Source organism: Perca fluviatilis, chromosome 8 (genome assembly GCF_010015445.1).
Source record: "Perca fluviatilis chromosome 8, GENO_Pfluv_1.0, whole genome shotgun sequence".
NCBI lineage: Eukaryota > Metazoa > Chordata > Actinopteri > Perciformes > Percidae > Perca > Perca fluviatilis.
The window spans coordinates 17,550,286-17,564,927 of record NC_053119.1 but is presented as its reverse complement, the minus strand read 5'-3'; the positions used below and the strand labels follow the sequence as shown (position 1 = coordinate 17,564,927).

The 14,642-nt window shown below is 37.5% G+C and overlaps 2 protein-coding genes across 4 annotated transcripts; one reads left to right on the top strand and one right to left on the bottom strand.

The window, feature by feature from the left end:
* Positions 1-1,319: 1,319 nt before the first annotated feature.
* On the bottom strand, positions 1,320-10,529 carry cib2 (calcium and integrin binding family member 2). 2 transcript variants are annotated; one of them, XM_039809552.1, is made up of 7 exons: positions 10,389-10,529; positions 8,701-8,954; positions 7,192-7,226; positions 4,153-4,264; positions 2,806-2,953; positions 2,500-2,695; positions 1,320-2,111 (listed from the first exon to the last, which is right to left on the bottom strand). In XM_039809552.1, exons 2-7 carry the CDS (start codon positions 8,749-8,751, stop codon positions 2,090-2,092), a joined length of 564 nt encoding a protein of 187 aa, XP_039665486.1. In that variant the 5' UTR covers positions 8,752-8,954; positions 10,389-10,529; the 3' UTR covers positions 1,320-2,089. The 2 variants fall into 2 exon arrangements, with proteins under 2 accessions (XP_039665486.1, XP_039665487.1); XM_039809553.1 differs by lacking the exon at positions 10,389-10,529 and adding an exon at positions 9,899-9,916.
* On the top strand, positions 9,986-13,595 carry lrrc61 (leucine rich repeat containing 61). Of its 2 annotated transcripts, none has more exons than XM_039809550.1 (9): positions 9,986-10,244; positions 11,226-11,321; positions 11,467-11,613; positions 11,720-11,780; positions 11,977-12,062; positions 12,149-12,214; positions 12,305-12,373; positions 12,599-12,724; positions 12,942-13,595. In XM_039809550.1, the coding sequence occupies exons 1-9, from the start codon at positions 10,217-10,219 to the stop codon at positions 13,046-13,048; spliced, it is 786 nt and encodes a 261-aa protein (XP_039665484.1). In that variant the 5' UTR covers positions 9,986-10,216; the 3' UTR covers positions 13,049-13,595. The 2 variants fall into 2 exon arrangements, with proteins under 2 accessions (XP_039665484.1, XP_039665485.1); XM_039809551.1 differs by lacking the exon at positions 9,986-10,244 and adding an exon at positions 10,481-11,014.
* The last annotated feature ends 1,047 nt before the right edge of the window (positions 13,596-14,642 follow it).

Below are 14,642 nucleotides of genomic sequence, written 5' to 3'. Positions count from 1 at the left end.
CAATCAGTTTGTCAGACCTCATGCATTGAAAGCTTGAGGCACCATCTTAAATCACATCAAATTAAAACAGAAAATCTCCCATGGAGTGAAATCAGTGTGAGTTTTACACAGTTTGGCCCCTCTCAACCACAGCAACAGTTGCTTACAGTAATGACTGCTTTACAGCCCCAGTATCACATTGCACCAGAAGCTTCTCTGTTGGAATCATAATTAAACAGATGTTCTCTGTGAGACCTGTAATTATTGAAGCCACACAATCAGCACTGTAATTGCCCTGAATATTTGATGCTGCCCTCATAAAGGGACTGGAGATAATGGAAGAATTAACTGGCTGCTCTGATGACTGCACAGTGTTAAATTGACTTCAACATCCTCCTCTTTTTAGGTGGATTAAGACACTCAATATTAAGATAAAAGCGTCAGCTAAAATGACATGTAACATGTATATTTTGGTGTTGATCTGCATGCATGTCTATTTTTTTGTCTTCTGTCACACACAAGATCCAGCCTGTACACTCGAAAAGCACAGTTCCAGTAACACAGTATAACGGTTGCAGTTGTTATTAGCAATAGCTAACAGGAAAGACTATTGCCTCACAACACGCTTGAGATGAAATGATCTAGGTCTATGCTTTCTTTTATGTTGCTTTAGCCTGCAGCCAGTGTCGCAATTTCTACTTTGTAACTGCATTTGTCAGACTCAGCAGCAGCAGCAAATAACCAGGTCATACTTATTTTGCAGCCATTGCACAAAGATGTAAAGATGATTCAGATGTGACTCTTAGCAGATGAACAAAGTGTCCTGCATGTATAGTTGCCCAACATCCACTTGCACATTATAACTCACTAGTACCTGAGCTGAAAACATGCTGTACAAAAATAACATACGCTGTATTCAATATGTACCTGATGCAATCTGTACCCTGCTACAGTACATACCTCAGAAACCAATATTAATCAACCAACATGACCATTTCCTGTAGCTTTCCCGTTGAGATTAACTGTGTGCGCAGGATGTAATCATGCTTGTGACTGCTGAGGCAGCCACCTCCTGATGATCACATCCTGCAAGTTATTACAGCTCATATGATGGGCTTTGCAGAGGCGCAGTCCTGATCTTTACTGTGCACGCTCCTTGATCATCATGGGTGGGTGGGTTGAAGTGAACTGGTTATAAGGAGGAGATATTACTGAACTCATTAAAGTTGCAGGTCAGGCCATTCACTTGAAATAATTCATTTTGGTTAACAAACAGTTAGTATTCAAGGTTTTTTTCAGTGAAAATAATCCTCACAAATGCATTCACACGAAAACCAAGACACAGAATTAAACATTTATTCAAAGTAAGACAAATACCTGAAGTCACATAAAATACTGTAACATGTATATCCAAAAGATGGCTGTATTTAATGTCTCATGATAATGGCTGAGGCAGAAGAAAGCTACCAACATTTGTCCAGATGGCAGAGCCCTTCATGTAACTGGAGAACGGTAAGATATGATTGTCATCATCAGTTCCACAAGCAAAAAAAAACACAACCCAAAATGATTAAAAGCAATACACTGCATGTACAAATATTGCATAGCTCATATAAAAGATCTGTATGGCCTGAATGCCAATGCTGTGCTTTCATTTACTTCAAGCGTTGTCCTTAACCTTATAAACACTCAACATCTAGTGTGTCACTGTAGGAAGACTTCACCGGGGGTATTTATGTGCAATATAGGTAGATGAGCATTTTATGCAGCAATCCAGAGTCTGGCTCATTTCGGACTGATTTTGTTGACCATTTTTCACCCTCAAAATGCCTTTTCTTCAAACCAAAGACCAATCCAGGTCAAGCCCTTTTATAGGTGGTAAAAGGAAAATACATTTTCATCTGCAGTAAAGAAATTCCCGATCCTTGGAATTCCTTTTAATCTAGCATTTTGCTTTCTTCCGAAGCAGACTTCAGTGAGGCTGGAGAGGTTTGATTTTTTTTGATGATGGGAGTGGGAGACAGGCACTGTGCTGTGGCGAGGACCTGGTGCAGGTAGAGTCCTGAGGTTCACCACTCTGCCGTCCTTGGAAACCTTCCACGGTGCCCTCTCAGATTCGTATATGGAAGGTACTAGAGTGACAAAAGACAATATGAGGAACCAGTATAAGTAATTGTGCATATAAACATACAGACTCACTGTAAATGTGACTATAAACACACAGGAATCAGGAATAGATCAGATCAGCATTTTAGTGGGGACAGACAGTGTTGAGCCTGGGCATTTGCATATAAATGAATGTGGCTCAGGATTAAAGTAATGTTGTGAAGCTGGCAGTTAAATGATAAAAATGATAACCAGCCATCTGGGGATTGATGTGACCAGTGACACAACTGCAGCATGAGGGTAAATGCATGTATTGCCTGATTTTAAAGGGACACTGCTTGCCATATAGAACAAGGTGGATACAATGTATTGACTGAATGTATTATTTGTCTTCAGTGAGGTACATTTAATCACCTTAAAAAGTCAGGAGCCCTAGTAATCATATTTTCAAAGTCAGCAAAGGAGAGTTTGCTGTCTCCGTCTAAATCCGCCTCCTCGATGGCTTTCTCACACACCAGCTGCACCTCTTCAGGAGTCAACTCCTCCTTCGTCAGCCTATTTAGAGTCTTTTCCAGGTCCTCTTTGCACAGGTAATTATCCACATTGAAATCTGTGGGCAACAAAGATTTATAGAAAAAAAAAACCCCACAAAGTTTCAATTTATCGAGTTCTGGGAAATTTGATAAATTATAATGGAATGTTTTAGAATTTCATCATTACCATATATTTTGAAGGCATATATGGCCTTCAGTTCTCTAGGAGCCATTTCACTGAGGACTGAGAACATGTCCACAAATTCATTGAAGCTGAGATTCCCCATCCCATCCTCTGAAAAAGACTCTACGATCCTGTTGCGGAACGGGTTTTCCTACAAAAAGACAAAGGGGGTGACAACATTTACATAAATCATTGCAAATGTTAGTACACATTAATGTAAATGAAAGATTCACTGCAACATGGTTTGGATAAGCAACATGTAAATTGAAGATTCACTCTAACATTGGATAAGAAAAACAAATATCTTAAAAATACCCTAAATAATAGTTTAGGATTCATGGCCATTTGTTTTTACATGCTGTTGTCAAACAGTTTCATATAATCTACAGTGGTAGACTGGTGTTTTCTGCTGATCACAAGTAAAAAGGCTGAATTCCTCTCTTTGCTGGTATGGCGAAGACATTATTTTCTCCTTCATTGCTCGTGCAACCATAAGTTGCTTCTGAAGATTTTACATCCCATGTAACTAGCTGATTTGACTTGCAATAAATACACACTGAAGGGCCGGCCATCAGAAGAGACTTGCAATATACATACAGCTGTTGTCCAGAGGTGCATGTTCAAACTCAGCAAAAGAAGCCATTTGTGTAAACAGCCATCAGCCATTTAAAGCAATGCCATCTGCATCAGACATTTTGCCTGACTCAGTCCAGTCGACTCAACACAACTCATTAAAACTCAGCAAGATATGAATGTATTTATGGTTATGGAGCTGTAGAGCACTTGGCTGGGTCTCATCAATCCTGCCTTGAGTGGTCTCCATCTTCTTCCTCTCCATCAGGCACTGCCATCATGTGACAGTTTTACAGGCAAGGGCCAATTATGCTCAGAGGAAGGACACATTATGAGTCTCTGTGCTAAACCCTTGGTGGAAAAGGAATCCATATAACATAGTGTGGTACTTGTGTCTGGTGCGCAGGAGAAAGATGGAGGTAAATGTGGCTGCAATGTTATGCAACATGCCATTTCTAAAATTCCTGGATGTTCTTTTCAAATGGCAGGTGCTTCAAAATAGGGGGGATGGAGAGGCTGAGCGTTTCATGGCACATAAACTTTTATGAGCTCACAGAATGTGGTGTCATGCAATCTGATCAGTGATGACGAAAGTTAAAAATCAATTCTGTCCTCTGAAAGAGAGTGTGTATTGATTGGGTGTCTGTCCACATGAGTAGTGGGTGCACAACACAGGTACACACTGCTGGTGGAAAAGCAAAGTACGGCTGATCCATTAGGAAAGAGTTACAACACAGGACTTACTGAAGTACAGCAAAGATTTTTTTTTTTTTTTACCTTTAACTCTGGCATGTTGACTATTAAGGCTAAAGGCACTTTACAATCAGGTTCATTGGTGTAGTCCATCGGTACAAGATGTGGAGCCAACTCATGATATCTGCCATGCAACCTAGAATAAAAAAGAATTAATAATATAACAGGTTGCTTATACTGTATGAGGTAGGTGAATATAACAGTAAAAAATGTATATTGACAGATGTTTACATGTTTAAATGATGTGTTTAACAGTATTAAATATATAAGATAAGATAAAGCTTCATATATCCTGAGAGAAATTGTTGTTTTTTTCAAGAAATGTGTAGCACAAATCATGTAGTAAAGTGATGTAATAAGCCTCTTGTTCTCTCTTCTGTCCTTCTCTTTTCTGTGAAAACCTTGAATTTGATGTCATTCATTATTAAGAATAATAATGAATAATGGTGTCGGGAAAGTGGACGCTTATCTTCACACTCCCGTTCACTCTGTCCTTTGACTAATCCTGTCATGGTGTACCTGCGTTGCCAGAACAGAGCCATTTATCAGCAGGGACACTTATTTCAATTAACTTAGATAAACCTGTCAAATGAACAGGTAAACCTGCGGTTGTAATGTATCATGAGCCTGGAAAATGCTTGGATTGTACAGCTCCTGCAAATTTGGCCCGTTAACATTAGGTTTTATTTCCAAAACAAGATACAAAAACACTAAAATGGTATGATCTAGTGTGGCTGAAGGGTTCAAATCCTTATGACCTCATGACCATCAGTGACAACCTGTTTCTTTGATGTTACATAACTGGGCCGGAGATAAAAACAAGGAGCGTTGAAGGTCATAAAGTGTAGGACCCAATTACGCCCTCTGTTGATTGCCAATTTTGTTTCCAGTTCACTGATGGCTTTGGAATCAAAGTCAAGCCAGTATCACTGATGGGGAACACCTACGCATTGTTTTGTTGAATAGAAAAAAAGCAGCAGAAATGCAGTCAAATCTTATCAGGAAAAAATATATAAAATCAGAAGTCTCATTGCTGAAAAAAGCTTGGTATTGCTGTGGTTTTAATGTAGGGTACTAAGTTACACCCTAAAAAATAATTTTTTATCACCTCTGCTTTACAATTAAAAACAAATGTAGGCTCAAACAAGCATGTTGTATAATCTGTTGAACTGTTATCCTTCATTAATTCTTGATGGCTTGTGTAATTTTAGAAGACAAAATTCCTGCATACAACTTGCATCCTTTTCTAATGTTACACTGCAGCATTCTTGAGTATCAGCATTTAATTTCTTTAAGTAGCTATTTATCTTCCAAAATCTAGAGCCACTGATAAAAGATAGTGAAACATGAGCATCATGTCGATTCCAATAAAAAGAAAAGCAAACTATTTGTTTAATGTATGCCTGTCATCAAGGGAGTTAGTGACAGGATGAGAGAAATGATCCTGCCCGATGAGTCATGATACCTCGTGCAATCACAAAGAGTAGATTCATATTTATTTCATTTTTGTAAGTGTGGAGGATGCACATATCGAAAGAGGTAGAAATGTGACACTGAAAACAACACTGCAGTCAAAAGGTTAACATGACTTTCAAAGGTTTAGGTAACATAATGATGCTGTTAGAGTACAGAGCTTTCTAGATCTTCGTACCAGCAATCTCCATGAACAATAAATGCACATCTACTGTGCCATTCATAGATGTAATTATGTGTGTCTGGGGGTTGGCCGTTATGCTGCAGTCTGTTTAGATTAGATGGAGTGTTTCGTTGATGGGGAGATATAAAAAGATAAGTAATGGCTTGGATGTCAGTCTGTACAAGCAAATGTAGTAGCCCTTAAACTATAAATGGAAACATACGAATTCTATGTAAATAACCGTATTCCTTAATTTTTTTCTTTGCATAATTTGCATGATTTATTTATTTACATTTGCTTTCTGGCTGACATTTTTGAAGATATTGACACATTTACACTTTACAGTTATAACCTATAACTTTAATGTGAAAAATTGCATGTGCAAGGATTAGAATAAAAATAATCCCTAATATCAATTATATTGTGCCTATATTCCCATTTCAAATTCACTGCTGTAAATCATTAGCCTGACATGGTCATACATCAGCTGATATTATCAGAGTTACAATGTAAAAAGTTTTTTTTTTTAATTTTCCTCTTTTTAAACATTGCCCAACAACACATCACAGCTGCCAATAAAATCAATTTCAGCATTGAGTTTCCCAAAATGGAAGCAGTCTGCTCTGAGGACTTTGCATGACTCACATGTGTGAGACACTTTGAATTCCTCCAACAGGAGCCAAATGCAATCTGAAGTGGTAGTACAGTCCCTTGTAATGAAAGTATGGTTCGTGATTTTATATTTTAATATTTTATATTTAGTACATGCCAAGCCCAGTGTCCACTTAAAGCACATCTTAACAACAGAGCCAGGAGGCAGTGGTGTAGTCTACATACGCAGGTATACGCAGTATACCCACTAAAAAAGCTCCAGGATTTCCATATACCCACTTAAAAATGCCTAATAACATGCAACAACATACTTTCCTTTATATTTTTGATATATTTTGAATTGTCATCTGTGTTCTTTTTCTTAGCATAGGCTAAATAAAGGTACTTCCACTGTAAATTGGTGCATTAAAGTGTTTCCAAATGCAGAAAATTAAGTTGTTGATGCTCATAACTTCCCTGGGGACGGACATACAGACCCCCCACTTCCCCAAAGGCAGATATATATATGTATATATATATATATATATATATATATATATATATATATATATATATATATATATATATATATATATATATATATATATATATAGATAGATAGATAGATAGAGAGAGAGAGAGAGAGAGAGTACAGCATACCCACTACAATACATTACACTACACCACTGCCAGGAGGGAACATGGAGAAATTGTAATATCATTATGTGTATAATATTATGGTTAGAGCAAGTGGTTTACAACTGAGCTACAGTACATCCGTGAGCAATGCATCAGGATCTAGAGGTAGGCTACAGTACACTTGATAAAATTCTTACCGCAGAATTTCTTTGCGGGTGAAAAACGTACAGTCCTGCAATGAGAGAAAAACAGCATGTCAAATCACAAATATGAGAAATACTGAAGTTTTAATAAAGGACTGTATAACATATTGTTTATGTTATAAATATTTACATCTTCTATTAAACACTTTCAATAACACATCTGTGAGTCACATAAAATAACATTACGGTTCCTTTGAAGTGTCTGGTGTCTCTTTAATAATGACGTGTGGGAGTGTTGTCAACTGCCATTTGCAATAGGAACGATGTGGCAAGGGGAACATGATCTGCTCTTGTCTGACATGCACGTGTTGGCAACACACATTATCCAACAGCCCTACAGGAGGCACCTCACTTTACATTTTCCCTTGTATCCACTCTGTCTGAGCTCCTGAATGCGAGAACAGATCGCAGCGAGTTGAACAGACAAATCTATCCACTCAACTCAAAACAGGCCTACCTATTTGGGTTAATGATGATTGAGTAAAGCAATATCTGACTATTCATCATAACCTACTAGTCTCCATTATGTTAGATGACACTATGAGTAAAGCCAATACAGAGAAAAAAATAATAAAGAAGTGTTGGTGAACAAACAAAACACACAAATTCAGTCAGTTGATGACGAATTGGGCGATACATCTTACATATTTGGTCCTAGCAAAATAAGATAACAATGTATTGATACCCAAGACTGAAACTATAAGGCAACCAGAAATCAACAGTATGCTATCATGCTTTCTTTTGAGAGAGCAGCAGGAGTAACCAGAGAGGCTCTTGAGAAACAAAAAAAAACATCTCCTGAGAGTAGAGTTTCACAGCATGTCACACCGGCTTGGCATCAATTATTAAGTCCACACCTAATCACATGATAAACCTGTGTACATGAAGATGTGTTTCTTCCCAAGAAAACCTGGATTATTGTTACAGGGAACAACAGGCCAGACTCAGTTGGTGGCAGAAAAAACACAAGATCCTCCAGTTTGCAATGGAATCAAAACCTTCTGCTATTCTCACCTATCAAGACATATTTAAAGTCATAACTGACCACACTTTAGGAGGAAAATAATTATTGCCTATCATTGGGGACCAGGACCACCTGGTATTATTGATCAATGTTGAACATATCTATTTGCTTTTCTTTCTATTTTTATAAAATGTTTAGTAGCCTTTTTTTGCTTTACCCATTAAATCCAAGACACATGGAGTTTCACTGTCAGGAGTAGTGACTTGGTCATTATTAGGAAATAAAGATACACATAGTTATATATAATATCACTAATATTAATATTAATAATAATAATAACAGCCTAATAATAATAATAAAGTAACAAGAAAATAAGCCTTTAAACGCTGACAGTAAATCAGTACGAACATTACAATGACTATAGGCCTATATGCACAGTTCTATTACTTGTTTTATGCTTTAACAGGATTTTCTGGGTCTGGAGTTGGACATAGGCTACAGTAGCTCCTCCAACATGCTGCACGGGCATGCAAGCTTACCTGGTAGGCATCAAGTTGCTCGTCGGTAAATATCGTTTGCTTATTTCCCATCTTAATCAAGTAATGTGTTGCTTGTACACATTCACAACACTGAATGTCCGAAGCCTTTTCTCAATGAAAGGCATTTAGGGGTCCGCGGCAAAGACAAAGTCTCCGCACAGGATGGGCCGACGACGCTGCAAACTCTCAAAACATGTTGTTGTTGTTGTTGTTGTCCTTACAGGAGATGTCCGCCATGACTGTAAAACGTAGGCCTAGAGGATGCATGAAAAACATGAGATTAAAAAAAAAAAGAATAAAAGAAGAGCAGTGTCCAGTTGTGTCGGAGCCAGTGGTTGCCTGCAGAGTCCAAGAGCTGCTTAATCACCCAGCTGCTGTCCGCCGGAGTCAAGGCAAACCAATAGGACCTCAGGTAAATAAATAAATAAATAACTGTGATCTAGAACCCGCTGGTAATGAAGAGGCTGTCTTGTGGAGCTGTCCAATGTTGATAAAACGGATACCATGACATAATATGTAATTTCATGCTCCAGCTTTTTTGTGCATGCCAGTTGCATGCGAACAACTAGTATTATAAACTGTAGGCCAGTTTTGGGTCATTTAATCTAAACTGCATTGCATTTTTTTAAACTAATCATGGTATGTTTTGTTTAAACTGTTTTGTTTCGTATAAACTCTAGTAGTAGTAGCTTATACTTTTTCCACCTGGAATGTAGTGGAGTGGAAACATAAATCAAATGGAAATTCTCCATGTGCAAGTAGGCTACATTACCTGTATTTCTTTTTTTACTGATGTACAGGCTACTTGAGTAAATAAACTTAGTTACTTACATCATGTTTATAGGAACCGACAAAAAGTCGGATTCTGGCACCCAGACATTTTCCTTTAATCAATTTTGCCTTCTCTCTTTTTTTCAAAACAAATTAACTTCATAATAAAAAATAAACTACATTCATTAGCAAAAATAACTTCATTAATTGCATATTTGTGTTGGTTATTTCACCCCCGATTGGATTAGATTTAGCATGTAGATTTTGTTTTTTTATCCTTTTGATTTAATTAGGCTAACGTTACTAATTACTTAATTACACATTTATTCAGAATTGACTGACGCCACAGTTCCACCACAAAACCCATGGATGACAAAAACCCAATTGAGCAATAAGTGCGTTACAAGAACACAATTGTAAATTCAACCTGTTGCACGGAAACAACATTAAACAAATACTGCAACAATTTTCCAACTGCGTCGTCATCTTTCCTCTACACAGTGCTCCGTCTCTGTCTCTGCTCGTGCTATGCTGGACTGCAGAGAGTGAAGTCCGTCTCATCCACCTGCGTGCTATATTGCAGCACAGCAGTAGGCTACAGTGAGCGTGTCCTGACTGCACCCCAGGACAGATGCCAATTTCACATTTCTCCCAAACAACCACTGCCTTGTCTCTCCACTGCATTGATTAAAACCATCGCTTTTTATTGCGATAGGTAGCTTTCTATGTAGCAAAGTTGCCCACGATGGACTCTAAGCGAGAAAAAGATCAAGGTAAGTTGTGACGGATAGCTTGTTGCTACGTTGCTAGCGGCTTGTGCTAGCTAGCTAGCTGCGGCTAAGATGTAGCTCACAACGTATCGTTCGTTGCACAACATTTTACGTGTGTCAGCATCAGAGGAAGAAACGAACAATTACCATTTTTATTGAACAACACACCCACTTTCATCCGGCTGAATCATCCTCATGGAATCACGCATCCGCTGCCTCACAGCTAACAGGTACTAACATACGCTAACAACATTTAAGGGTGTCAAGCTAAGCTAAACACCATCATCCTTGCGGGTGTTGACATTTATAAGCAAGATATGTTTTTGTTGGCCCTACTTATCCCACCCACAACTGTTTCCCCCATTTTGTAGTGGTGTTATAGAACTCTGTCTGCCAGTCCTTCTATCATAATTTATATATAAAGTCAATAAAAAAAAATGCTGCGTTGCTGTTAATCTGAAAATATAAGAGGACAATAAAAATAGAAAATAGACCCCAGCATCATTATTTCTGGTTAACTTGATAAGTCTTGTTTCTCGTCAGGGTATCAGTGTTTTATTTGTACAGGCTATTCAAGTGTAGTTAGAGTTAGAGACTCATTCTGCCTGAGGAAATTAAACCAAATATAGCTTCCTCATGTTATTCATGCATGCGACTGGCAAGCTAATACCATCACAAACAACACAAAGAACCGCACATATGCCTGTTTGGGACCATTTCCTCTGAAGCTGGCAGAGGAAAAGCTCAGTGTGCTGCCAGATATGAAAATCATGGTAAGCTTGAACTGTATTTGCTATTTAGATAATGATTGCATAGGTTGTTTGATTGTTCCACCCTAAACAGATCGGACACAATGCTTCAAGCATTCTACTTTTGCAGCGCTGACTCACAAAAAAGGATTTTGGTCATTGTATTGCATATATAAGAATAGAAAAGTGAACATGGTTTGTTAATCTGCAGTCTTATTTCTCCTGATTCTTTCAGATGCAGACTGTGAGAAGATAACTGCTGTGCTGCTCAAGTCACGTACTGGGGAATTTGATTTGGAGTCGATACTGTTTCTCAAATTGAGAGGTCTTGGTAAGATGTCATATATATATATATATATATATATATATATATATATATATATATATATATATATATACATACACATAGTATATATACTATTTAAGCCTTCAAAATCTGCATTATTGTTCGTAATGGTCAATTGTATGTCTTACAGGAATACATGATCTTGGATGCATTGGGGAGTGTATGAATTTAGAAAAACTGGACCTATCCGGAAATAACATCACAAATTTAGCACCTCTAGCATCTCTTCGGCTTCTTTCTGTACTTTGTTTGTCTGCCAACAGGATTTCCAATTTAGGTAAGATTTCAGGAGCACTTTGTTTTTATTTCATGCTATATGTTCACTCCAAAATGAATATAGTTAGATTGTTTTAATGCAATGTTATTGTTTCTGTACTTTTCAGAGCCCCTGCGCAATTGTGACAGTTTACAGAACTTAAACCTGGCTGGTAATATCATATCCAGGTATCACTATGACCAAATGCTTACCCTAAATTAATGTGAATATGTCACCAACTACAATGTTGAGTACATATTATACAAAGAATTTAATCTATCGTTGAGGTTAAACATAATTGTTTTTGCTACTATTATATTTTTAATAACAATATTCTGAATTGGTCATGTAAAACCATCTCTCATCTATTTTGTTTTTCAACAGCATTGAGAACCTACACTGCCTTCAGCCTTTGAGAAAGCTAGAAAATATACGTTTTAAAGACAACACTTACAATTACACTAATCCAGGTAAGTTTTAGTGACTTTATTTGAACACAATCTGGTGGCTGGGAAGCCTCGATAAATGAACTCACAATGGCTTTCTTTCTGCACAGTGTGCAGGAACGCAGCATATAGAAACATAGTTCTTGAGATGTTCCCCAACATCAAGGTGCTGGATGGTAAGATATATATATTATTTTCATTTAGTCTTTTTCATAACTTTAACTCTCAGACTATGTTAAATAATTTATTCTGTTTTTAAATTGTAGGGGAAAGAGTTGTTGGACGTGGAAGTGACTTGTACCAATTATGCAAAGACATTGATGATACCATCAAAGGTACATTTGTTAATTAGTGTGTTATTGTATCATGAATAGTAACTTGTTATTCCATTTATCAGATTAAGATCAATTGTTGAACAAAGTATTTACCTACCACACAATCATCCAGTGGCATCACTGACATGTCTGTGATGCAGTTGTTGTCTTTGTCCTTGCTTGACTAAAAGTTTTCCTGTTCAAGTAAAATATTTCTAAAGTGTTTTTCTTTCTATAAATGTCTAGCTGGTTTATACAAGAATGGGCAGCTTGTTGAACATCCTGATTGCAAACCATGGGTGGAGGATAATTACTGGGAGATAAAAAGATCAAACAATGCCATTATTGAAGAAGCCTATAAACAGTTTAACGGTAAGAGGTTCTTTGCAAGGCCTTTTTATTATATATATATATATATATATATATATATATATATATATATAATAAATTATTGTTATTATTATTATTATACTTTTTTTTTTTTAAAGAAAAATTATCATTTACTCTACAGTAACCAGTTAACTCAACTACATTAAGTTTACAGTGTGGTATCCTATATAATCATTGCCTTACATTTCTTTTTTTACAGATGTACTGCATGAATGCAGACTCCTCAACAACAGGGCCACTCATGTAATTTCGCAAACTGAAAGATCTATGAGCCTGAAGAAGCAGCCAAAGCAGTATGCTATCTGAGTTGGGCTATTTTGGACACATTTGTGTGCAAGTTTTTGTTGTATGATATACCATGGCTAATGTACTGTAGGTTATACTAAGCTGTATCCAACTGCTTGATCAGTATCATTGCCAGACACACATGCTTTGTGTTGCAGTGTGAGGCATTTGTTGAAACTATATCTCATCCTATGCATTGGGTATCGGCCGATACATGGAAGTGATTTGATAACCTTTATCCATACTGACACCCCTTCAGTTTGGTGCAAAGACGTCTTTACTTGCACAGTGTGCATTTTGTACCATGTTGTAGCCTGCATTTATGCTGAGAGCTATATGCTGCTTAAGAATTTCTATAGGTTTTAAGAGTGTTTTTCCATTTTGCATTGCTGGATAATTTGGGGAGTTAATGTGTCCAATGCTGTATGCTTTCTTTGTAAGCTGAACTTTTGCAAAAAGTGATTGAATGATTGTTTCAGCTGTTTCTACTTGTTTTATACCATAAAGTTTATTATGTGTAAGACCAACTTGTGGAAAATACAATGATAAAGGTGTACTTTTTTAGTCATATCTATAATGTGTACTTTGGGACAACCATGATACTGTACGTACATTATACACTGCCCATCCAGAGCCAGAACCATAGGCCAGAACATGCGTAGGCCTATTAATGATGTGATATGGACTCTCAGAAGCAGTCCACTGGCGCCTCTTGCTGGTGGTGTCCCTACACAACTGCGGCACTAAGTCTTGTCGTAATCCATCCTATGGCTGTATACGGGTCCATTCATATTTCGGACCAACAATGTATCGTTAGCCCTTTTATGATTACAGATATACTTATTTTTCTTTTGGCAATTGCATTTAGTTTAGTTTTTTCACTGTGTGGTATTATTCAAGAATACATCCATGCTCGAGACTACACATAATGTCACTTCCCTAAATCTCAGCGCTAACGTTAATCCTGGAAGATTTTCAGAATAAGAGCAAGGCAGTTGGTAGTGTCCAATATATTATAGAAGAAATTGAAAGACGGCATAGCTGAACGTTGATACTACGAAATAATTTTAAATGTAGCCAATGAATCATCATGAGGTTATCTAATGTGGGAATTTATTTAGGCCTACACCATCACCACATTTAAGAGTAAACTTAAAACTCTCCTCTTCGATAAAGCTTATAGTTAGGGAGTGAGGAGTTGCAGCGTCCGCCTAACCCGGCCCACCTGCTCTCTCCATAGTTGTCAGATTCATTTACCATATAATCAATAATATAATAAAAATAGAGGGAGGCAGGCTACGTCCTGCTATGCTCTGCTGTGCCATGCTACATCCTGCAATGCCCTGATATGCCATGAACGACTACTATTTCTAGTCACTGTTCCATTATCTTTATTGTGATATTATTGCCACTGTTCATCACACCCCCCAACCGGCACCGTCAGAACACCGCCTACCAAGAGCCGGGTCTGTCCGAGGTTTCTTCAAGGGAGTTTTTCCTCGCCACTGTCGCACTAAATGCTTGCTCTTACTGGAATTGTTGGGTCTTTGTAAATTATAGTGTGGTCTAGACTAGACCTACTCTATCTATAAAGTGTCTTGAGATAACTCTTGTT